This window comes from Arachis hypogaea, chromosome 9 (assembly GCF_003086295.3).
Source record: "Arachis hypogaea cultivar Tifrunner chromosome 9, arahy.Tifrunner.gnm2.J5K5, whole genome shotgun sequence".
In the NCBI taxonomy this organism is placed as follows: domain Eukaryota; kingdom Viridiplantae; phylum Streptophyta; class Magnoliopsida; order Fabales; family Fabaceae; genus Arachis; species Arachis hypogaea.
In genome coordinates, this window is record NC_092044.1 from 34,768,514 (window position 1) to 34,793,000 (window position 24,487).

The following is a 24,487-nucleotide window of genomic DNA, read 5'->3' on the forward strand; positions in this document are numbered from 1 at the left end:
TGCCAATAGCTGCATACAAGCCACAACTGTCTAACAGATTAACTACGTATTCTACAAGCTCTCCCTTAAAAAAATGCGATGTCTAGAAAAATTTGTTTTGCCTCATCATTTAATCCATCATAACTCAATCTTAAAATATTCTGAATTTCTGGAGCTGGTGTCTTCTCAAGCTTTTTCAATGCACTATGCCATTCAGTTTTACTCTTTGAATGAAGAAAAGAACCCAATGCTATTAAGGCTAGTGGGATGCCTTTGCAACAGCCAACCGCTTTCCATGATAGCTCCTCGTATCCAATTTGTGGATAGTCTTCATTGAATGCATTCATACTAAACAGTTTAAATGATTCATGAGAATCTAATATCTTCATCTCATATATTGTTTCAACCGTTGGAACCAGCACATTTTTGTCTCTAGCTGTGATATCTTACTACCTGCGCCACACCATTGAAGCTTCTGAACCAGGTAATCTAATTGCTCTAAACTAATCACGTCATCAAGAACTATGAAATTTCTTTGTTTGCTTACCCTGTCCTCAACAAAAGTGGATTTTCCTGTGTTATTTTGCCAAAATTTTCCCTGTAAGAGCTCCAAATAAAGTCGATGACATAACTCAGTTAGTCCATAGTTTCCTGATCTTTCCCGTACATTTTTTAAGAAGCAGGAGCCTTCAAACGTATAAGAATATTTCTCAAATATAAGTATTGCTAGAGTTATTTTTTCTATACCCCCTATGCCACAAATTCCAATCATTCTGACTTCAACATATTCACTTAATAGTGATTCTACCTTTTCAAGATTTTCACTAATGCCAACGAGACTTTTACTATCATTGGGTGGGTAATGGTCAATCAGCTTCTACAAAACATCTTTGACAATATTCTAAATGAATTCAATTTCGTCCCTACAATATGAAAGAAGAGGAAAGGGGAGGGGGGTCAAGACATAACATTAGGAGCAGTGTAACACGATCGTCAACAAAATTGAACAAAAAGGGGTTCCTTAACTCAATAAAGGAATACTTACCTATAAGAACGGGAGTCCAAGCCTTCTAAATTAGCTGCTGCAGTGAGAGCTTCCCTCCACTTCTGAACATCCGCCTTCTTGTTATTCTGCAAGTGTTTTTTAAACGCTTCACTGTAACTTCCTAGCTGATACCTTACATGTGATGGATCAACGTTGTAGAAGACAGGTATAACAAGCCGTCCAAATTCTTTCTTGCACTCCATTATTTTAGCCAGTTCTTGCAAGCACCACTTTGAGGATGCGTAGTTCTCTGAGAATACAACAAGCAAAAGGCAAGACTCTTCAATTGCTCTGAGGAGGAGGGACGTGATCGAATCTCCTTCGTGAAGCAAGTCATCAGTGTATGTAACTATCAGCTTTCGGGACAGGGCTTTGAAAAGATGGGAAGTGAAGCTTGCGTGTGTATCCTCACCTCTAAAGCTGATGAAAACATCATACTGTAAATCAGGTAGCAAACTATTCAAACAGGAAGAATCGGAATCTTCAATCGGTCGATTCACTTTTGGATCCGAATCCAACACCCGGTCTAAGGTATTAAAATTGTTAACCGGTGGCAGATCTTGGAACTTCACCGGCATAATTTGCGGAGGAACAACAACACCGTTGTTGACTTTGGATTTCAGTTTAGCTGGGAAAGGTTGGGTGGACGCAGAATCAGGACCGTTACCAGGGAAGATGAATAATCTCATCCGAGCGGTTTTAGGGGAATCTCTGTAGAGGTTATCATACTCAAGCATCAGGCTGTTTAGGCCGCTGTCGCTGGTGACGGATATTAGGGCGTCAAAGTCATCGCTGGGGAGCTGATACTTGAAGTGGATGTCACCGGCGGCGTCAAAGAGGGCGGAGAGTTCGGCGAGCATGGCGGTGAAGTCGATTCCACGGTTAACGTAGTGGAGCTTGTTGTGGCCGTCGACGTAGGAGATCTTCTTGTCGTTGGGGCGGTGGTGGATCTCGCCACCATAGCTGCAGAGAAACTTCACGTCGTAATTCTCCATGTTCTGAACTTTTCTTTCTGCGTTTGGAGTTTGTAATCAGAAGAAGCGTTAGCAATGGAAATCGATGAAATAACTTCTTTTTAATTTCGCTATAGGCAACGAAGTTACCAGGAAGGTTCCAGATTAGGTTTAGTCAACACACAGTATTTCCTTTTGTTTTCGGTGAGGGGAAAAGCTGTATTGGAAAAGACAAAAGTGATTGTTCCCACTAAATTTGCTCCAAAATGGTTACTTGCACAAAAAATATACTAGGTATTTAGATTAAAAACCATTAATTTATACAAAATTTTAGGCTAATTTTTTTGATAGAGAAAGTATAGGGAGCCAATAGAAATTTTGTACAATGTGTACAATGAATGTTTATTCAGTATTAGAGATATAATCATTAGCATTACCTTTTCCTTGCCGGTTTCATAATATGGTATTAGAGTTTTAGATTTGAAAAGTCAACAGTTCAATCCTTGGTGAACTCCAAAACCCGAATGGTTATTCTAAATAGTATGGATGATGTTCATATTGGACTAAAGATTTAGCCTATTGTACACATTGTACACTTAAAAAAATTGGACAGTCTGATTTTTTTTTGAGAGAGAAGAACACAAATTAAATGGTTCGATTTGTGCTGGACAAATAGTTTTTTGTTAAAAAATCGGATCCACCCAGGAACGGATCCAAAAATATTATTATGGGGTCAATAACATATATGATATTAAAAATTATGTAAAAATTATATAATGTAAGATGTATTATAAAAATATATTGATAGAGAATATATTTTAAAGTATAAAAATATATGTACTTTTTACTAACGAAGTGGTCGATTCTTCGTATAATAAAATTTATTGATAATAGAATCTGTGTCAAAATTTTTAGCAATTTTCTTTTTAATATAATTAAAAGACAATTAACAAAAAATTTATCTTTCATCTTGTTTCTGATTTATTTTTCACAATATTCATAGCTAAAAAATATCTTTGAGTTATAGCAGTTGAAATAGCGAGAATTAATACCAAATGAATCAAGAAGGACGATCACAAGAAGAAAAAGAATCCACTTTGTTTTTGTTTAATTAAAAAATATTAGTAATAATATCTTTTTCAGATTTTTTTAATATTATTACTTATTTTTTAGATATTAGAAATCATTAATATTTAGGTTGGACTAAACTTTTATTTATACTAGACTAAAAACTAAATACATTTTTAAAAAATTAAATCATACTTAATAACTTATTACTATTAATTTTTTTTTAAAAAGTTGGGGGCGAGGCCTCCACTCGCCCCCCTAAGTCCGTCCCTGAATCCACCAATTTCATAAATTTTTTTTTTTGCAAAAAAATTGGACCCATCAATTTCAAGTTTGAAAGAAATTTTTTTTTGTGCAAAAAAATCGGACTTACTAATTTCATAATTTTTTTTACAATTACTTTTACTTCTCTATAAGATCTTTTAAAAGAAGATAACTCGAAAAAAGATCTTTTCTTACAAGCTCACCCAAAAAAGCCCAAAATCCTTTCCTCATTATGACCATGTTTGCTATGCGGAAAATGCAAAAGAATATACGCCTCAAAGGCTTCTCTTGGAGCTATTGAGGGAACGAATTACCACTGATGCAGCAGGATTTGTCAACAGTATGAGCAGCCTTAGCAATAAGGAAGTTCTTATTATCCTCGACAATGTGAAGGATTCTGATCAACCATTGTTAGAAGCAGTTTGCCAAGGGTACAAGAGCCACAGTCGAGAAAGTAAACTTATTATAACAACAACACATAAGCATTTGCTTGAAAACAGAGTTGATTGGATATTTGAGGTCAAACAATGGGACGACTCAAAATCTATAGAGCTTCCTAGCCTGAAAGCATTCGAGGAAAGCATCCCTGCAAAGCCTTATGAGATTCTAGTGAATAAGGTTGTTAAGTATGCCGGGGGAATTCCTTTAGCTCTGAACCAAGTTTTTATGCTAAGTTACTTGTTGAGATTCGCATGCCGCACAGCCATGTCAAGAAACTCTGGGAGGAAAAGCAGGTAAAGATATAAACATACATACTCATGAGTCATGATCAGGTTTCTTTTTGTTAAATTCATATTTGAAGATTTTCCATTCTGATGACTCAGTACTTTGTGCAATTGGAACAGGAACTTAATAATTTAGAAGGGATCGACTTAAGAGAATGCAAAGAGTTAGAAGAGCTTCCAGATTTGTCTGAGGCTAAAAGACTCAGATGGGTGAGTCTCTCCGGTTGTGAGACTTTGCCTATTCTTCATTCATTTGTTTTTTCCTCCAACACACTTGTTTCTTTGATCTTGGATAGGTGTACAAATTTGCAGTGTGTTAAGGCCGAAAGGCATTTGAATTCTCTGCAGCACGTAAGTGTCAAAGGCTGCTCAAATCTCAGAATTTGTGTATCGTCAGATTTAATTGAAAACTTGGATTTGAGCAACACAAAGGTTGAAAAGCTGGACAAATCAATTGGGAAATTACTAAAGGTTGAATGCCTCATTCTAGAAGGTTCAAGAGTTAAGCATATTCCAAAGGAGCTATCAGCCTTAAAATTGCTTAAGAAGTTGAAGCATTTATACAGTGGACTAGAAATTGACAAGCATCAGCTGCAAGGCCTATTTAACGGCTTATCATCTCTACAAATACTACATTTGAAGGATTGTAGTCACTTGTTTGAATTCCCTGACAACATTGATTCTTTATCGAAATTGCGCAAATTAAGGCTAGATGGAAGCAATGTGACCTGGTTGCCTGCAACCATCAAGTGTCTTCAAGAGCTGGAAATTTTGTCCCTAAATAATTGCAAGTTTCTTGAGACACTGCCAGAGCTTCCATCCTCTATCAAGGAGTTCTCTGCTGATAACTGCATCTCATTGGAGTCTGTATCATCTCTAAACACTCTGGCAACAAAGATGGTGGGAAAGACGAAATGCATCTCCTTCAATAATAGCTTGAAATTGTTGGCTGGACACACATTGCATTCGATCATGGAAAGCATCCATTCAACAATGGTGAGTGCTGTATCTAGCAATGTCACGGTAAGAAGCTATACAATTGATGTCCATAGCTACAATTACAATAGTGTGGAGGTCTGTTTGCCAGGAGACACAATCCCGAAGCAATTTGCATATAAAACGGAGAAATCCTCCTCCATAACAATTGAACTCCCTGAATCTCCTTCCAATTTTCTTGGCTTTATCTATTCAGTTGTTCTTTCACCGCGTCATGGAAGGGAGAAGCACGGTGCCAAAATCCAATGCGAATACAACTTTGCAGGAGGCAAGAATTCTTCGTGGGAGGACATAACTATAAGTGAATTGAACTCATATCATGTATATATATGGTATGATCCATTCCTCACTGACAAAATTCTCGGACAATATGGGCCAAGTTTTCATCTTAAGTTCAGTGTTGCAACTGACACGGGAAATTGATGACTCCATTATTATTAAAGAGTGTGGTGTCCACATCATAAATGAATTAGAATTGGAGAGATTTTTACTGAAATCAGATAAGAAGAAAAAAGACATGGAGAAGGAATCATCAGTGCAGCATTTACACTTTCATCCACCACATGGATCTCAAGATCACAGCCATGTCCAGACTCCACCTCAAGACAAGAAGAAAGAAAGATTTGATGAGAAGCAGAGCAATGACATCGAAAACCAGAAATCAAAGCGAAAAAGAGAAATGAATGAACAATCATCTTTTGATCGGAAAATCGGTAAGTAACCAAATTGCAATAAAATTCACCTCACAAATCTCATACAATTATGCTTTTACAGTAATAAATTAGTTCCGTTTTCACACAAATTGTCAAATCATTGTACATAAACTGTATTAAGGTGAATGGTTATTTACTACAATTTGGTCAGTTTTGCAATTAGTTAAAAGTACGGATAATGTAAAATTTTTGCAATTATATTATTTATTAGTCATTATAATTGACATTTTCAGAAGAGAAGATGGAATCCGCTCCCAATGAAAACAAGACTAGTGGTGGAAAAAGTGATGAGGAGAACATAGTAAGTAAAAAATTTTCTATGTCTGACATTAACTTTTATATACTGACACTCTGACAGTATAAAATAATTATATTATCAGTCAATAAAATTAGAAAAAATAGTTGTATATTGTCATAGTTGTTTACCTTCTTATAATATTATTGGTAGAGGCTGGAAGTGTTTTATAATCCGGAGTTCTTAGAGAAGTATTGAAAAAGCTTTGTTGACTTCAATCCATCTTACTCAAAACATGCCATAATTACAAACATAGTCATAATTATTTTACCGCTATTTTAAAATTACGTTGTGCAGATCAAAGACAAAGGAATTGAAGAAACACCAACTGAACCTGATGCTGCATTGCCTCTATGTATTGATTCAGTTAAAAACAATGTGTTCCAAGACATTTCAAATGAAAATTATTATGATCAGCCAGATAAGATGGAAGAGGCCAAACATTTGGAAGAAAAACTACAAGAAGTTAATCATAACGTCCATGATATGACTGCTGATGAACCATACAAAGAAAAGCAAGGGGAACCAATGGATCTTGAAACATTTGAATGTCAAGACCACACTAGCAATGTAGAACAAACAGAAAAGATGAATGCTACCCAACTCTCTCTAAAATAAATGTAAGTTATCTTTCATGATGTGTTAAATTTTAATTGATCTTAACCATAGTTGGGTTATTTTTGTAATTTATTATTTGATATGGTTAATGGTATAATTTCTTAAAATATCAAAATCTCACCCCCTTAATTAAAGCACCTTTCCACTCCTCAATTCTTTCTTCATCGCGTAGCTTCGGTCTTTCCAAGTATCGCCGTCGTCGTGACAAGAAGCGTCGTCGTCGTCATTACCGCACTCTTGCGCAATCTCTCTTTTTTTTCAATGCATCATTCCTTAATTATGTTGTTAAATTCCCGTCCTTCCTTAATTATATAGCCAGCACCGATGCCATCGCTATCTCCGCAGTCTTCTCACTCGATCCTTTTTTTGAAGTGAATTACTTCTTACTAACATAATTAACATAATTAATGATTAGTTTGGTTATTAATTTTTTTTATTAAAAAATATATATTTATTTAATATAATAATGTAAATCTATTTAGAGTACTTAAAATATAATTAAAATCATGAACATATAAATATAATAGTAAAATTTGTACTCCAAACAAGTAAAGATATGCTTTATCATATATAAATTATTTTAAAAAATTGAAGAAATTGTTAAATATAATAACAAAAATTTAAAATGATAAATCCAACTTTTTTACTGTATTTTTTATAATATTTTATTCTTTTAATTTTTAATTTATTAGTACTTTATTATTTAATTAATGATTAAACAAATTATTTTATGAAAAATTATTTTTTGTATTATCTTAAAAAAGAGATCAATATAACAGTTTAAAAAATAACGTAAAAATAATATTTTAAATAAAAAATATTTAATATTAAAATTTTTAAATACAAAAATAAATTATATAAATATTTAACAGATAAATATAAAATATATGTCTAAAATAAATAAAACATATAAATAGAAGTACTCGTGAGAAATAGAGAATTATTTTTGTATGTTTTATTTATTTTAGGCATGTATTTCATATTTATCTCTTAAATATCACAGCAGAAAAAGGGAGCAGAAAAAGAGGATCGAATGAGAGGATAGGAGATAGTGATAAGGTCAGCACTGGCTATATTGGGAAGGATGACAAAGTTACGAACCACGAGAATTTCACGACGGCGATGATTACAAGGACGGAACCTAGGCAATGAAAAAAGAATGGGAGAGTGGAAATGTGCTTCAATTAACGGAAGTGTGGTTTTGATATTTTAAAAAATTATATCATTACCCATCTCAAATAATAAATTACAAAATAATCTAACTATGGTTAAGATGATAACCAATTAAAATTTGACACATCATGAAGGGTAACTTACATGTTACTTTAGAGGAGGTTGGGTAGAATTTACCTTTTTTTATATATACTTTGTGTATTCTTTATGTACTCTTCATGTACTATTTGTGTACTATTTATGTCCTCTTTATGTACTCTTATAATTTTATTAACATGTGCTACATAAACGGCTCTAATACCACTTGTTGAAATTTTCTCATAATTCCTTAACCCAAAGATTATTCATGTTAAATCATTAACAAAAAAAAATACTTGAATCATGTTAAATCATTAACAAAAAAATACTTGAATGCGAAAGCTTACTTAAATTCATAAACATGAATCATGATTGGAAGAGTTAGAATCTTGTGATTCTTTCGATCTTCCTCAACCAAAACCTTCTGTATTCCTAAATTGTGACTCTTCTGATAGGGAAAGAGTGACAAAGGCGGCTTTGGTATATTGAAGACCGAAACACTAAAAGCACTATTTATATTTGATCGTGGCACTCATTCAACCTTAAAACTTGTATCTAAAGTCCAAAAGATAATTATCACAAGGACAAAAGATAATATCTTATTTTATTCTCATTTAATTCCAAATCAAAAGTAATTATGACTTATTCAATTTAGCATTTATAGTAATAAATGAAATCATCATTATATAAGTCATTTAATTTAAAATAGCATAATTTGTGATTATAATTAATATATATATTATCCAAAAATCTTTATCTTTATCTTTACATATGCTGACGTGGCGCTCATATGTTGAGTCTGGAAGTTTATTTGCTTAGGTGTCGTCACTAGAAATTTTTAGATTTATATTTATAAATTATAAATTATTATTTGTTTAGGTTGTTATTTTCAAATTTTAAATTATTTGTTTGGATTGTTATATTTAGGTTGTTATTTTTTAAATTTTAAATTATTATTGTTGATTCTTTTTAGCACTATTTTTTAAAAATTTTTGTAGATTTTTTTCAAAAATTGCAGCTACATACATAAATTTAATTCAAATTTAAATTAAAGTAAACCAAATTTAAAAAATTTTAGCTATGAGTCAACTATAAAAGTATAAGTTATGAGATATGTGCAGCACCACAATTCAAAGTACATCAAATCCTTTCTTTACATACATCCAAAATCTAAAATTTCTCTACTTATTCCAATGGCTGGTATTCACAAAATCGCAGAAATCAATCATGCAATCGACAATTTGTGTCTACATATACGAGTGATATGATTATGGATACTACCAAGTTACGGAAATTCTTCATTGCTATACTCAATTGAGATGGTTTGGCTCGATGAAGACGTGGGTAGGTGTAATCGTAGTCTTTGACTACACCGATGGTTTGTTTCCAATTTCAAAGGCATTCTTAATCATTGAATGAGAGAAAGTAGAAAGTACTAAGATATTTGTTCAAAAAATGAATTTTTTGTTTATTTATTTTCTCAAAGTTAGATCTTTATTTTATTCAAAAAAATATTATTGAGATAAAATCAAAGATGAGAAGGAAGTCTTTAATTTAACGTAGTATTTTGTACAAAATTTGTTGCTTGTATTCTCTAATTTGGAGGTGCATTCCACAAACCAAATTCCAATCAATCTTAGAAGCTTGCCATTAGAGAATATTTAAACGTAGTATTTCCTAACACCCACATTTTGATATGGCAATATTTAAATATGAAGCTGCAAGAATCACCAAACAAAATATTTTCAATCTAAAATGTCATAATTGCAGAACGAAGGATAATTAGATCATAAGAATAAGAAAAACAATTGAACTTACTATTTCAAAAAGAAATTATATGTTTTAACTTCTAATCACACAAAGATTCAAAGAAAAACTCCTTTTCCGTCGCAGCTACACCTTGATGCCATTCTAAGGGCCTGCAAATAGATACAGCCACAAATAGATACAGCACCGAATAAGATGCCAAACCAGAAATGATGAATACAAAAATGATATATACATGGACAAATCAAATTAATCAATATACACAAATATAGAACAAGATTAAGTTGACAATACGAATGAAAAGGCATGCAGTTTTTCACATAAAGTTCATAAACTGATCAATTATTTCCTAGGAACAAAAAATAAAAGAATAAAAAAGTGGCATAGTCAGAGAAAATGGAGATGAAAGAACGAACCAATGAAGAGCCAGCAATGCTGCAGTTTTGGGTGGTGCTGTGATCGGTTGTCTTCCCTAAGGTGACCACACAATCTAGGGGGAGTACCAGAGACACCATCAGTTGTATTCTCCAGCAATAACTCCGGGCCGCACTAGTGGTGCTGCCAATTCTTGGGTGTGGTTGTGGCTTGTGGGTCTAGGCAAGTGAAAAACGCAAGAACAGGAGGACATCTGGATGAGGCTAAGAGCTTCCTGCTTCAACCTTTTGAGAAGAGAACCCAGAGAAGAGAGCAGCAGAGCAGCCTGTAGACTCTTTATGGTAGTGTTGTACTGACTAAATTTTGAAAATAAATTGACCTGACTTGAGTTTATTTATTTATAAATTAAATCTCGTGTAATAATTGTGCAAAAATTGAATTGACTTCAAAATCAAATCTAATGTGTGAAATATATTAATTACGTTAAGAATGATTAAATAAATTATTTATTTCATTCGGCAAAATAAGAGTTTATGCATGAGTTGACTAGTTTTTGCACGGTAGAATTGTATAGTCCTTTTTGAGGTAACTCGATAACTGTAAATTTGTATAGTGAGAAATGAACTAAAATTAATGTCTAGTGATAATAAACGTTACTTTTTGAAAAAATAAAATATATGATGATGAACAATGTAAAATTTTGCACAAATGACAATGAAGTAAAATGGATCTCTGCCGATGTTACATATTAGTTTGAAAAACATAATATATACGATGAATACATATTTTGTTGAAATCATTATTTAATAAAGATAAATCATAAAGAAAGTACCAAGATCTTGCAATTTACTGTTAAAAAAAATTGAAAAAGCAAAATATAGACACCAATATTTTAAAATTAAAAGCCAACAAAGTATATAACTTTTATTTTAAATTAGTTACCTTAAGATATAATTATTTGAGTAACATAGACTAGAGAATCATTTTCAGTATAATTACTCTCATAATTTTTTATTGAAAAAGGATATTTTGGTAAAGTAAAATAAAATAAAAGTATAAATTGGATCAAAATGTAACTACGGTTGAATTAAAACACCTAGAAAATGGTGGCTAAAAAATTTTAATATGGAAGTAAGATGAGTAATATACTTTAACATGGTAATTTTTTGTGTTTTTTAAAATTGTGGGAATATACAAATCGGACCCTCTGATTTGTGTTTAAAAAGTGGAAAAAAATTCAGAATACACAAATCGGAGGGTCCGATTTGTGTTAAAAAATTGAAAAAAATTTAGAGTAGACTATGCGAGTTGTTTGATTTTAAAATTTTACTTAAGAAATCGTATGGTCCAACTTGTGGTTGGGCAAATATGAATTTCAGAAGCTAAAAAACGGACTCTCCGAATTGTTTGTTGTTGTCAATCTTTTTCATGAAATGGAATATCCAACACAATTCGGACCCTCCGAATTGTTCCATTGACACCACATAATCGTAAAGCACCTGTATTTCCCATATCTGAGTTCAACACCACCGTTACTCCCATATTCAAATTAAAAAGTGGAAAATGGTACCTTGTGCAATTCAGAGAATAGAATTTCCATCCTGAATTAGACACCATTCTTCGTTGACTTCTCTTTCCATCATTTACCCATGTGTGCAGCTGTGCGAGGCAGAGAAAAGCTACAAACCATCCTCTTGAATACTTAATCTTGGTGCTCCTCCTCAGCCGCTTCAGTCACCCCAATTGATTCATTGTGCAATGTGCACAATCTCATTTGTGACAGAAACCTTGCTATTGTACTTTCATTTAACGATATTTAAAAAAAAAAAAAGAGGAAAAAAAAATCAAACAACAATATTCACTATATCAGTAACAAAAATAGGAGGAAGATAAGACTTAATAAAAGCTTTTCTTTGACTTCCAACAATAATTATTAGAGTTTAGAAACATTAAAAGATAATAACAAAAATAAAAATAAAAAAGAGAGAAATGTGAGTGTTGGAGGAGGGGGAGAGCTACCAGACCTGGACCTGTATATCTACCAAAACAAAACAAAATTTCAAAACACGTCCTTAAGAGCTCTCTACGTGCAAAGCATAATTGGAGGAGGCAAAAAACAAAAAAACAAAACAAAACAAAGATCATACATAAATATTTAGAGGCCTCATGTAAGGTAACCTCTCCTTGGCTTATAATAGTTCATGTCAAATCAAATTATTACAATAACTGATTTTTTTTTAAAACTTGAATAATTGAAATATGTTGTTAATTATTACCTCAAGAATGCATTTTATAAACAATAAATAAAATAAAATTTCAACATACGTTTTTTATGATATATTTCAATAACACATTGTATTAAAACCTTAAAATCTTCAATCATATAATTTTTTGAAATTTATTTACTGTTAAATTTAACAGAGTCATCTTGTCAAATAGGCCATTCAATAGACCAAATATAAAATTGAAAGAAAGAAGGGCGTCTTTACACATTTAGCCGAACTCCTTTATCTTTGCGGGAGAGTACAGTCATTGCTAATTGGAACTTCCAACTCTTTGATCAACAAATTTATTGGAGTCATTTAACGGATAGACACCACACTCTTTGATCAACAAATTTAAATCTTTTTTTCCCTGAGCCATGCCACTGCTAACAAAGAATTCAAAGGTGAGTTTTGGTTTATGTCCGGAGGAGGCAATCTTATTATTCAATTGGTCCAGCTTGATCACATCGAAGATTCTATTGAAGTTATACGTCATATAAACATGATCTGAATGCCCTTCCACTGGAACGTGACTTAAAAATAATATGCCAAGCGAATACTTGTGCATTTTTCCATCTTCCAAGTAGCATCTGCATTTAATATCAAGCTCGAAATCCAAACTGTGCGAAGAGAGAACAATGCAGAGAAGTGAACCAAAATAGTAACTGGAAGGAGGAGCAACTTCAAAAGTAATAGAAGACCCCACTGCCCGATATGTGAACCACTCTGGTACTCTGGAGTCCGGGTAACAAATTTTAAAGAAGTCACTTCTCCAAACTACAATGTTTTCTCTTCCTACTCCTCTCCTCCTAAATTCACATTCATATGCCTGTTTTCTTACATGTTGAAGGAATGAATAAATACAGTTCTCCACATCCAAATTCACACAATTCTGCAACGAAATACTTACGCGTTTTTCTTCTTGTAGCTCATAAGTAAATAAACCAAATGCTACTTTTTGCAGCAATGTGCAGTTTAGGGCCTTCAAATGTCGAATGGATGGAGGAAGCTCTGGCAAATATTGAAGCATCTTACAACCTATTAATGAGAGTGTTTTCAGATTTGGAAGATGCTTGATGCTCCCAGGCAAAGTCTCCACATGGCTTCCATCCAACTGTAACTTTTGTAACGATGATAAGTGGCTGACATTTCCAGGGAGTTCAAATAGACTATCACAGTTCACCAGAGACAGCTTTTGCAATGATTGCAAGCCATCAAATATATCATGTAATTTCTGCTTGGAAACCACCCTTCCACATTTAAAGAGCGAAAGTTTCTCAAGAGATTTCAAGCGAGACAACCCGTCTGGAAGATTTTTAAGTCTTATCCCACAAAGAGATATCTCTTTCACTTTGGTGAAACGCCCAATAGATGGGTGCAATACTTTGATGCCAGTGTGGCTTAAATCCAAGTATTCTATTTCTTCTGAAGATAGAGCAAATTCTAACAAATTTGAGCAGCCAGCAACGCACAGGTGCTTAAGAGATCTTGAATGCTTCTTGTTTCCGAGCATTTCAAGCTTAATGCAATTCAATAGATCCAAAAGCTCAAGCTTGCCAAGTGATAAAATAGATGGATGCACATGGGCCAAACTTCTACAGTTGGACAGCTGTACACTTTTAAGATTTTTTGCTTTAGAGAGATCTGGGAGTTCAACCAACTTTTGGCACCCAGTTAGATCTACTTCCTCTAAATTCACAAGATTCTACGAAAAATCAAATGGAGACATCAAAAAGGCAAATCATTAGAGACGGGAGGAAATCACAACCATTTTCAAGCAAAAAGTTAAAAAAGCATATACTATGTATATATACAAACCTGCTTTCCATCCCATAGTCTTGCAAGTTGACTGTTCTGAATACGGAGGGTAACAAGCTTCTCGGGACAAAAGTTTGATGGCAGAGTCGGCAAAGGGTATGCATGCCATTCAAAGTACCTTAATGGCTTCAACCCTATAGGAAGCTGCAGATTACTTAATTTACCATGCTTCTCTGACGAGTCATACAATTTGAGCAATCTTAATCTAGACATCTTTTTGAATGTGTCAGCACTCAACTGTAGATCATCTATATGAGACATATCTAACATTATGCTTTCAATTGCATCAGTTCCCTGATAAACAAAAGAGAAAATAAATCAAATCAAAATAGTGTCCAAGAATTCATCAAGGTATATACGTGTTCTACTAAATAGTCTTCCTGAAAACAATTGTGTATCCTTACCTTGTTGTTTCCCAAAACATCCCTAATATCATTATAGTCCCACAAACGGCTACGATATTCAGGATTTTTGATAGATTCTTTGCGAACAATTTCCAAAGCCATTTCATGGATCAAGTCATGCATCCTCAGAGAATTATCAGATATAGCTATTAGAGACTTATCATGAAGGGACCTCATGCCATTAGCTGCATCGAAGCCACAATTTTCTAACAGATTAACTACATGTTCTTTAAGGAATCCCTTAAAAAAACATGCAATGTCTAGAAAAATTTCTCTCTCCTCATAATTTAATCCTTCGTAGGTCAACCTTAATACATTTTGAATTGGTGCGTCAGGAATCTTCTTGATGTTTCGCAATGCACTATCCCATTCAGTTTCACTCTTGGAACGAAGAAAAGAACCCAACACTTTCAAAGCTAATGGTAAACCTTCACAATATTTAACTGCTTCCCATGATAGATTTTCATATCCCATTTTCGGATGGTCTTGATTGAATGCATTCAAGCTAAACAATGTAAGGGAGTCCTCAGAATTTAACACCTTCATCTCATATATTTCTTCATCTTCCCATTGAGCAAATACACTCTTGTCTGTAGCTGTGACAATGATCTTACTACCTGCACCAAACCATTGATGCTCCCCAGCAAGGTATTTTAATTGCTTTGAACAACTCACATCATCAAGAACTATGAAAATTCTTCGACTGCGGAGCCTTTCCTTAGCATTGGTGGATTTTCTTGTGCTGTCTTTGCAATTATTTTCCTGCAACAACTCTGAGTAAAGTTCATTGCGTAATTCATATAGCGAATGTCCATATTTTTCTGATCTTTCTCTAACATTTTCCAAGAAGCAGGAACCTTCATACTGATAAGAGTATTTCTCGAATACAAGTTTTGCTAGAGTGGTCTTTCCTATCCCACCCATGCCCCAAATTCCAATCATTCTTGTTTGGACTTCAAGGACTTCTCTTAGCGACGAATCTATAGCTTTAAGATTTCCGTCAATACCTACAAAACTTTTAATATCATTCGGTGGGTTGTGATCAATCAGCTTCTGCAAAACGTCTTTCACAATCTTTTGAATGAGCTCAGACTCATCCCTACAATAGTTCAAAGGAAAAATACATAAGGAGCAAATTATATTTCCTGCATACGGTATAACCAAATCAGCAATAAACAAAATTGAACTAAAAGTTAAACAATTATCGCACGCTATAATTCATCATCTGAATAGAGATTTCTCAATTTACAATTAAAAGTACATCGTTAGTTTGTTACCTGCAGGAGCTGGAGACCCACCCAGATAAATTTGCTGCTTCAGTGAGAGCTTCCCTCCATTTCTGAACCTTCTTCATGCTATTATTTTGTAACTTCTTTAATGCTTCACTGTAACTTCCAAGCTGCTTCCGCACATGTGATCGATCTATTTTATAGAACACAGGAACAGCAACCAGTCCATTTTCTTTACTGCACTCCATTATTTTCACAAGCTCTTCCAAGCACCACTTTGAAGAAGCATAGTTCTCCGAGAACACAACCACCGATACGAACGACTCTTCAATTGCTTGGTGGATCGAAGCAGAGATCTCATTTCCCTTCTGAACAGTAAAATCCACGAAGGTCTTTACCTGCTTTCGCGACAGAGCTTTACAAAGATGGGAAGTGAAACCGTTGCGTGTGTCTTCGCCTCTGAAGCTCAGAAACACATCATACTTTGCAGCAGATAACAGGCTATTAAATCGGGTCGGATCAGAACAATCAATCCGCTCTGTTTTAACATCAACTGGCGGAGGCGGAAGAACAACAACTAAACTGTCGCCGTTGACTTTGGAGTTTTGTTTGACTGTCTTCTTGGTTTTTAGGGTTTCGGTGGAAGCGGGATTGCGATCCAAATTGAAATGGTTGCCAGGGAAGACGAAGAGCCTTATGCGAGCGGTTTTAGGGGAATCTCTGTAGAGATTATCATACTCGAGCATCATGTTGTTCAGGTCGTTGTCACCGGTGACGGAGATGAGGGCATCGAGTTCATCGTTGGGGAGTAGGTACTTGAAGCAGATGTTGCCGGCGGCGTCAAAGAGGGCGGAAAGTTCGGCGAGCATGGCGGTGAAGTCGATTCCACGGTTAACGTAGAGGATCTTGTTGAGGCCACCGACGTAGGAGATCTTGGTGTCGTTAAGGCGGCGTTTGATCTCGCCTCCGTAGGTGCATAGAAACTTCGCGTCGTAGTTTTCCATGTTGTGATTTTTGTCTTTCTGCGTTTCCACTGTGCAATCTAGAATGCGCCTGTGGTGTGTTTGGTAAAGGAAATCTTTCAAATATTAAATAACCCCCTTTTTTTTTCTTTTTCCTATCAGCAATGAAGTTACCTGGAAGCTTCTCAAATTGATTCGTGCTCTTTCTCTTTAATTTCTTTTCATTTTTAATTGATTTTCCTTGCGTGCTTACCTTTTATGAGTCATTCATTTCAGTATTTCACTAGTTTTGTTAGCTTTTCTTTCAATAATTGCTGCAATAGACAAAATGAATGAGGAGATGCGGGGATTTGCGTTTGGATCTATTGTGAAGGTAAAGTAACTGAGCTGGTATTTTTATTCTTTAGATCAAATTTTCATTATTCGCGTTTTAATGACAAGTGATTTTGATTGTACAAGTGAATGCTGATACTACTATCTCTTTTGTAAATGACTTTTTAAAAAGTGTTTTTTTAAATTGATGTTGCAATTGTCTGCGATTGTTGCAGCTATGCGAAGCACCGGCCAATTAACACAAGAAGAAGAGTACCCTGTACAGGTTAGGTGTCAATCTTAGATGGGCCTAAAAAGTTCTAATAGCACAAGTGAGGTATAAAGAATTATATTTTTAATCAATTTGGTGTCTATGGATTGCAACAAGTAGCAAGAATTATATTTTGTAGGAAATGAGTGTTTTAGTTATCTTATCATTATTTAATACTAATTAGTTGTTCTTGTTGCTACCTTTTTTTTAGAATAAAGTTGCTTTGAATTTTGCTGTATGTTCCGTTTGTTAGCTATTAGTTGATATGTAAAAATGAGATTTCACGTACAACCGGCAAGTATATCGGGTCGCATCAAGTAATAAAACTCACTAAGAGTGAGGTCGATCCCACGGAGATTGGTAGATTAAGCAACTTTAGTTAAATGATAATTTTAGTCAAGCAGACATGGTTTTGATTTTATGAGCATTGTGATTTTTGAACATAATTGCAGGAATTTAAATGGCAAGGAATTTAAAGAATTAGAATCTAGAGCGAAAATGGAAGCAAATAACTGAAACTTAAAATGCAAGAAACTTAAATGACATCAAAAATAAATTGCAAGGAATTAAAGGTTGCAGAAATCTAAAGAGCATAAGAACAAAGAGCAAGAAATAATGAGACAAAATGTAGATGACAAGATTTATAAATTGCAAGAATGTAGAAGGAAAACGGGGTAGTAGGTGTTCAAACAACTAAGAGCAAAAGAAATGAGAATTAATGATGGAAAGGATCATTAGGGATCAGAGATACAAATTCTCATGAATTGATGTTGATCAGTTCCTTCTCAATCATGGGTATAGATCCATGGCAAGTGGGTAATTGAATCCCAATCTCTTGGTGATCCAATTTCTCTCAACATAACCAATTGCCACTCTCGTGATCTAATTGTTCATGAGAAGAGATGAAGCTCAATTTCTAATCCAAGCCACACAATTTCCAGAATCTCAACTTAGGGAGGTTACATCTCACATACCAACCAAAGTGTATTGATTAAGGAGATTATGAAAGAATGAACTCTAAACTGAACTGTGTGGTTCATTTCTCAAATTCACCACACAATTCATATAGATTAACCCCTCTCTCGATGGTGATTAAATCTTTGAAGAACAAGAGTTTCCTCTTGGATTAACCACTTGAATTGAGAAGGAGAAGATGATTTATCAATGCATTCAAACAAGCAGAGCTCTTCCCCCTGATGAAAGTGGGGTTTAGTGAATCATAGCTCCAATGTCAACAACAATTGCCATAAATGAAAATTAAATCAAGTGTCAATGAGGATGAAAAAGAAGAAGAAAATGCTTAAAAACTCAAAAATGAAGAGTTCCAAGAAGAACCAAAATAGCTTTCCGGTATTCTCCCGGAAAATGCAAGAGAGTTCTCCAAGTAAAAGTGCTAGTAAGTAAAAGTCCCTAAAAGTCTAGAAAAAGTGTCTCCAAAAACAAATAATTCCCAAAGTACAGACTCTTTCTCTATTTATATTAGTCCTAAAACTCCTTCAAAGATCTTCAATTGGGCTAGCAATGTGGGCTTTCTCTTTGTTGAATTCTTGGCTCAATGGAAGAAGTGTTGCTAGACATGGAAAAAGGAGTTCATTCATGATGCTTCTGGCCCAATGGCTTAGCGTTTTTGCCAATAACGCTAGCCTTAATGCACGTTGGCAACGTGCATTGTGTTTTCCTGGGAGTGAGCTTTGAGACTTGGGCATTGCTAGCCCAAGTTGTTGCTAACAACTTGTTTTCCTTTTTCTTGACTCTACATTCATGCTTAATGTTGCCCAAAATTTGAGTATCAATCCTCTGCTTCAATATGGACTATCATACATAATTGGAAAGCTCAGAGTGTCTTCTTTCTAATGCACTTGGAATCATCTTAATTGGAGTTTTGTAGCTCAAGTTATGCTTCCTCCAAGAAAGTAAGGTCAGGCTGCCAAGTTGTTGCCGAACACGCCTCTTTCTTCTCAAGTTGGCAACGTGCCAAGCCTCCCAAGGCTGAAACATGGGGCTGGCGTTGTCCTCAAACACGCCCCCTTGTTGGCACGTTGGCAACGTGCTCGTGCTCCCCTCCAGGGCTGCTTTCTAGCCTTCAACTTTGCTTGTCACGTTGCCTTGGAACACGCCTCTAGAAGCTGGCGTTGGCAACGTGCTCGAGTGAATGGATTGCTTCTCAAAATAGCTTGTCACGTTGCCTTGGGACACGCCTTTGGAGGCTGGCGTTGGCAACGTGCATGCTTCTTCCCCTGGGCAAGCTTTCTTGCCTAGCGTTGGCATTGGACACGCCAATACATCCTCAAGTTGGCAACGTGCTCGAGTGAGCTTCTCCAGGGATGCATCCTAGCTTGGCTTTGGTTGCTACGTTGCCCCCAAACACGCCTTTGGAAGCTGGCGTTGGCAACGTGCTCGAGCCTTCCTCAAGGCTTCATTCTTGTTGCTTGGTGTTGTCCTTGAACACGCTTATGTTTCCTGGCGTTGGCAACGTGGGTGGAGATCCAAGGCTTGGTGCCTTCCAAGCTTTCCTCCCTGGCGTTGCCTCTAAACACTCCAATGAAGTAGCACGTTGGCAACGTGCTCGAGCTCCTTCCTGGCCCAAGTTCTTCTAGCTCAGCGTTGCCTTGAACAACGCCTATACTTCCCACGTTGGCAACGCCCTCGAAGCTACTTCCTGGCCCAAGTTGGCAACGCCCAAATGTGCACTCCAGGGTTGCTTGGCGTTGCCTTCAAACACTCACCCTTTCTCCAAGTTGGCAACGCCCAAATGTGCTCTCCAGGGCTGCTTGGCGTTGCCTAGAAGCACGCTCTTGTTCCTGGCGTTGGCAACGCCAACAACTCCTCTTCTTCTTGCCCAGTTTGCTTCTTGGCGTTGCTGCCAAGCACTCCAATGTAGCTCCAAGTTAGCAACATGCATAGTTCTCACAGGAGACTACTTTCTTGCAAGGTTGTTTGTTCTCTTCCTGAAGTAAGGTTTCAATGGCGTTGCCAACTTGAATCCCAAGTTAGCAACGTGCATATTGTTATTCTTGAAAGAGTTGTTAGCCACTTGCTTGCTTCATTCTTGCTTCAATGCTTTCTTGTTTCATCACCTATCATTAACAAGGAAAATTGCTTCAAAGTCTTACCAATCCATGCAATCAATTTCATAAGATTCATTCATACTCATGCATTTATGTATTCCTTAGATCATTTGCATGAATTTGGCTACAATTGACATGGTCCTTAGTATTCTCATGCATGAAGACAAAACTCATAAAAATACTTGTTTATTTAGAGAAAATGAGTGAAACTAAACTAAAACCAACTAAACTAACTAGCTAATATAGCAAATATGCAAATGCATCACAAGTCAATGTTTGTAACTACTGCTCCTCACTCCCACAGTAGTATATTATCGCTAACTGTTTGTTCTATATTAAAAAAAATGAATAGGGTTCTTTGCTTTTCACTTCAAGTCTTCAGTTTTTGGTTATTGTTTTTGTTTTCCTGTATATTATTTCAGGTATATTAGGATGCGTTGCAGCTTAAAATGAATTACTTGCTGGAAGAGAATGCAAGACTCAAGAGCTAGCAACATCAGACATGCATCTACGTTTATATACATACATGCATACATTATATTACTCATTTAGATCAGATTTTCACTCTTCGCATTTTAATTACAAGTGATTTTGTTTGTTTATGTTTGCTTTTATGGTGATACTGCGATCTCTTTTGGTGGATACATGATCTAGTAAATGTTTAGTAAAAGCTTATAGTAGCAATTGTAAATTGTAATTATGCATCTTGTGCTTATTTTGATTGCATAAGAATTAGAAACAAGCGTGAAGAATTTTTTGTCATTTGTCAAAGAAATTAGGATGTGTGTAGTTTAGATCAGATTTTCATTCTTCGCATTTTAATCAAATTAAGTCTTTACTTCTATTTTTTAAACAGTGTTCTTTAAAAAAATTTAGTCTACTTTTTTTTAAACAGTGTTTATGTATATTTATATATGTATTCTTTTTAAACTATGGGTTTATGTTCTTATTAAACTTCATGCCTTATTTATGACAATGAACGATGCAAAAAGCAGAGTTGAAAGAAATAATTTTTTTTCTTTTTCAGTGAAAATAAAAAAGAAACGTATTTTCAAAAAGTAATTATGTTATTTGATTAGTAGCTAAGATTGTGCATATACTTCAGTAATATGAGATTGGCGGAAACTTGCACAGAAGGTGTTTGTGAAATTGACGAGATTGCGACACGGAAGGAGAGAAAGTATGAAAGTGTATGCCTATTGTGGTTCAAATGCTATATGCATTGTGGATAGTAATGTTGCAATATGCAAGTGTCTGAAAGGGTATATTCCCAATCCCAAGTTTCCTAGACCACAAAATATGTCATATTGGTCCAATGGTTGTGAGAGAAAGGTTGCACTGGGTTGCAATAACACCAATGGCTTCTTGAGGTACACAGGCATAAAATTGCCAGACACATCTTCTTCATGGTATAGTGAGACAATGAACCTCCAGGAATGTCAAAAGTTTTGCCTGAAAAACTGTTCTTGTTCAGCATATTCAAGTTTTGATATTCGTAATGGAGGAAGTGGTTGTCTAATTTGGTTTCATAATCTTACTGACATTATACAATTCTCACAAGGGGGTCAAGACCTTTACCTAAAAGTCCCTTCTTCAGAATTGGGTACCTTTCTTTTCTCCCTTTAGTTTCTCTCTATTTTGATTTATTGTGGATTTTGGAATTATTCTAAGGTAACTAATAGTATTTTGGATTCCATTGCTATGTCTCACCTATGGTTTGGATAATATTTTCTCTCCTATAGATTTTGTGCATACTATAATTTTGGTTTTGGAAACAAAAGTACAAACACTATAAGTAGAATTGGGTAGTTTTGTAAGTTTGAAAACTGGAAAGGTGAAATAAACTAAGCATTTTTGTATTGTAGCTTGAAATGCCATGCTTAAGAAGAGAGAGAATACTGTACTTGAAACAAGATCTTCTGGTAACAAGATTTTTCTAGCCTCTTTGGTATAAATGTACCTAAATATGTTGAATTATTAATATACGGAAGTTTCAAAGTCACAGAAATTTTTGGAATAGGAGTAGTACTTATTGTTATTATATTAGCAATGCAATGAATGCATATTAGTTGTTAAATAGTAATTATTTTTAGAATAAATACACTATCTTTATTAGTCACTCAAAATTTGAAGAAAGTGGAACAAACTATGTCAAAGTAGAATCTTTTGTACTAAGTTGGGGAGTAATGAAGTTCAACATTTTTCTAACAATATTGCAGCTGCTAATGGCCATGGAAACATCAAGCAAAAGAAGGTAGGAATTGCAGTTGGTGTGATTATTTTCGGATTAATCACATGTGTCAGCATAATGATTATACATCCAGGTAGATATCCTTATGAGTTAATTTGCCATCTTCCATAAATACCGAAAAAATAGAGAAAACAAAATATGGAAGTTGTTTGTTATAGACCCTCAGCTATTATTGACTGTTATCTTCCAATCAATTAGGGACAAGAAAAATAATTTACAGAGAAAAACAGATGCAAGAAGATATTGATCTACCAGCATTCAATTTCTCAGTCTTAGCTAAAGCTACCGAAAAATTTTCAAGCAGTAACAAACTTGGAGAAGGTGGTTTTGGAGAAGTATACAAGGTGAAATAGTAAAAAAAGAATTCATCAGTTTCTATTTCCCTTAAACAAACTCTAATGGTGCTAATGATTACTTTTCAGGGTACATTGACTGATGGGAAAGAGTTAGCCATAAAAAGACTTTCAAAAAAGTCTGGCCAAGGGTTGGAAGAGTTCAAAACTGAAGTGGCGTTAATAGCCAAACTTCAGCATCGTAATCTTGTGAAGCTTCTTGGTTTTTGCATTCAAGGAGTAGAAAAAATATTGGTCTATGAATACATGCCAAACAAAAGCCTGGACTACTTCATTTCTGGTTGGACCCTTTTCTACTGTATATTCTAAAATATTTGTGACAATATTAATATTTCATATGTATAGTTTGTGTAGTTTTGAATTCTACAAGTGGTAAACTAAGCATGTCTACTTGATTTTTAGATGAAATTAGAAGGAAGTTGCTAGATTGGCCTAAACGAGGTGTGGGAAAGGGAGTGTGGGAAAAACAAGTTGTGCCACCTCCCTTGCAGTTTTCCATATTGGTGTTTTACTAACGGTTTGTTTCATTCTTCATGTCCCCTTATTTCAAGTTTGTATCTTAATTGCTTAGTTGCTTTGTATGTGATTCTAAAGAGAAATGAGGTGCGACTATCAAAATATATGAAGAATGAAAAACTAATCAGATAAAAGAGTATAAATGATAAATATGTCTTGTGCGTTTATCAAGTGGATCATCTCATTAACAAAAGAGTAACAAAAGAGAACACATCAAAATATTTGTAGCTGAAATATATGCTTCTTTCTATTCATTAACTTGCTGCTACATTTTTTTATTGTTTATATCCATAACTTATTTGATTGGCAAGGCGAAATATTTTTTGTTCATTTCTCAGAAATTAGGATGTATATAGTTTAAGAATTCAATAAGATTATAGCTTTAGGTTTTATGATACAAATGTCATTGAAGGCATTGAAATTGCTTTGGAAAACTTATTAGGAGCTTGGTAAAAACCAAAGTGTCTCCTTTGAATATTGTAACTCAATAGAGCCTCCTCACTCATTCTTATTTCTTTAAATACTACAAAAACATCCAAATTTTAAAGATCTCTTGATGGTTGAAAATTTTGTTCGTTTGATTTGTACATGTATAAAATTCAATAGTTACACAATCAAATACAATTACTATTGCAAGTTTTTTTACTAGAATTATATGTTTGCTATATCCATTTTATTCTTTTTGGTTTGCTCTTTAAATGTAAGTTCTGAACATATAATATTGGATGTATCATCTTTGGTGGTTTGATAAAAGTTGAAGAAAATTAAATTGTTTTCTGATCTCTCTAATTCTTATTGTGTAACTATTTTTTTCCTCCTCCCGCATTCTTATCTTTCTAAATCCTATAAAAGTTTTAAGATTTCTTGAGGGTTGAAAATTTTGATCTCTTTGATTTGTTTATGACTTTATGGATAACATTCAATAGTTACACAAGCAAATCCAACTTCATTTTGGACACCTATATAGATTTTTTTTCTCTCAATGGACTC

At 34.5% G+C, this 24,487-nt stretch overlaps 3 protein-coding genes across 13 annotated transcripts; 2 read left to right on the forward strand and 1 right to left on the reverse strand.

The window, feature by feature from the left end:
• Positions 1 to 1,024: 1,024 nt before the first annotated feature.
• LOC112710853 (disease resistance-like protein DSC1) lies at positions 1,025 to 17,261 on the reverse strand. Of its 10 annotated transcripts, none has more exons than XM_072202884.1 (8): positions 15,813 to 17,179; positions 14,536 to 15,634; positions 14,132 to 14,425; positions 12,539 to 14,018; positions 11,620 to 11,848; positions 10,091 to 10,405; positions 9,726 to 9,826; positions 1,025 to 2,036 (listed from the first exon to the last, which is right to left on the reverse strand). In XM_072202884.1, the coding sequence occupies exons 1-4, from the start codon at positions 16,766 to 16,768 to the stop codon at positions 12,585 to 12,587; spliced, it is 3,783 nt and encodes a 1,260-aa protein (XP_072058985.1). In that variant the 5' UTR covers positions 16,769 to 17,179; the 3' UTR covers positions 1,025 to 2,036; positions 9,726 to 9,826; positions 10,091 to 10,405; positions 11,620 to 11,848; positions 12,539 to 12,584. The 10 variants fall into 10 exon arrangements, with proteins under 10 accessions (XP_072058985.1, XP_072058990.1, XP_072058986.1 ...); XM_072202889.1 differs by lacking the exon at positions 1,025 to 2,036 and adding an exon at positions 9,427 to 9,625 and having other exon boundaries at positions 10,091 to 10,374; XM_072202885.1 differs by lacking the exon at positions 1,025 to 2,036 and adding an exon at positions 9,427 to 9,625.
• On the forward strand, positions 3,652 to 5,453 carry LOC112709095 (disease resistance-like protein DSC1). The gene is made up of 3 exons (XM_025760992.1): positions 3,652 to 4,043; positions 4,112 to 4,244; positions 4,347 to 5,453. Exons 1-3 carry the CDS (start codon positions 3,652 to 3,654, stop codon positions 5,451 to 5,453), a joined length of 1,632 nt encoding a protein of 543 aa, XP_025616777.1.
• LOC112710855 (G-type lectin S-receptor-like serine/threonine-protein kinase At4g27290) lies at positions 16,958 to 23,526 on the forward strand. Of its 2 annotated transcripts, none has more exons than XM_025763287.3 (6): positions 16,958 to 17,099; positions 17,275 to 17,375; positions 20,800 to 21,980; positions 22,597 to 22,701; positions 22,827 to 22,972; positions 23,051 to 23,526. In XM_025763287.3, the coding sequence occupies exons 3-6, from the start codon at positions 21,560 to 21,562 to the stop codon at positions 23,288 to 23,290; spliced, it is 912 nt and encodes a 303-aa protein (XP_025619072.1). In that variant the 5' UTR covers positions 16,958 to 17,099; positions 17,275 to 17,375; positions 20,800 to 21,559; the 3' UTR covers positions 23,291 to 23,526. The 2 variants fall into 2 exon arrangements, with proteins under 2 accessions (XP_025619072.1, XP_072058993.1); XM_072202892.1 differs by having other exon boundaries at positions 17,275 to 17,324.
• Positions 23,527 to 24,487: the final 961 nt, after the last annotated feature.

Coding starts and splice junctions, on each gene's coding strand:
- LOC112710853 (XM_072202884.1), bottom strand. CDS start 16,768: ATGGAAAACTACGACGCGAAGTTTCTATGCACCTACGGAGGCGAGATC. Junction 15,635..15,812: donor TGGGTCTCCAGCTCCTGCAG/GTAACAAACTAA, acceptor GAACTATTGTAG/GGATGAGTCTGAGCTCATTC. Junction 14,426..14,535: donor ATGTTTTGGGAAACAACAAG/GTAAGGATACAC, acceptor TTTGTTTATCAG/GGAACTGATGCAATTGAAAG.
- LOC112710855 (XM_025763287.3), top strand. CDS start 21,560: ATGAAAGTGTATGCCTATTGTGGTTCAAATGCTATATGCATTGTGGAT. Junction 21,981..22,596: donor AGTCCCTTCTTCAGAATTGG/GTACCTTTCTTT, acceptor ACAATATTGCAG/CTGCTAATGGCCATGGAAAC. Junction 22,973..23,050: donor GTTTTGGAGAAGTATACAAG/GTGAAATAGTAA, acceptor ATTACTTTTCAG/GGTACATTGACTGATGGGAA.
- LOC112709095 (XM_025760992.1), top strand. CDS start 3,652: ATGAGCAGCCTTAGCAATAAGGAAGTTCTTATTATCCTCGACAATGTG. Junction 4,044..4,111: donor AACTCTGGGAGGAAAAGCAG/GTAAAGATATAA, acceptor TCATATTTGAAG/ATTTTCCATTCTGATGACTC. Junction 4,245..4,346: donor AGGCTAAAAGACTCAGATGG/GTGAGTCTCTCC, acceptor ACAAATTTGCAG/TGTGTTAAGGCCGAAAGGCA.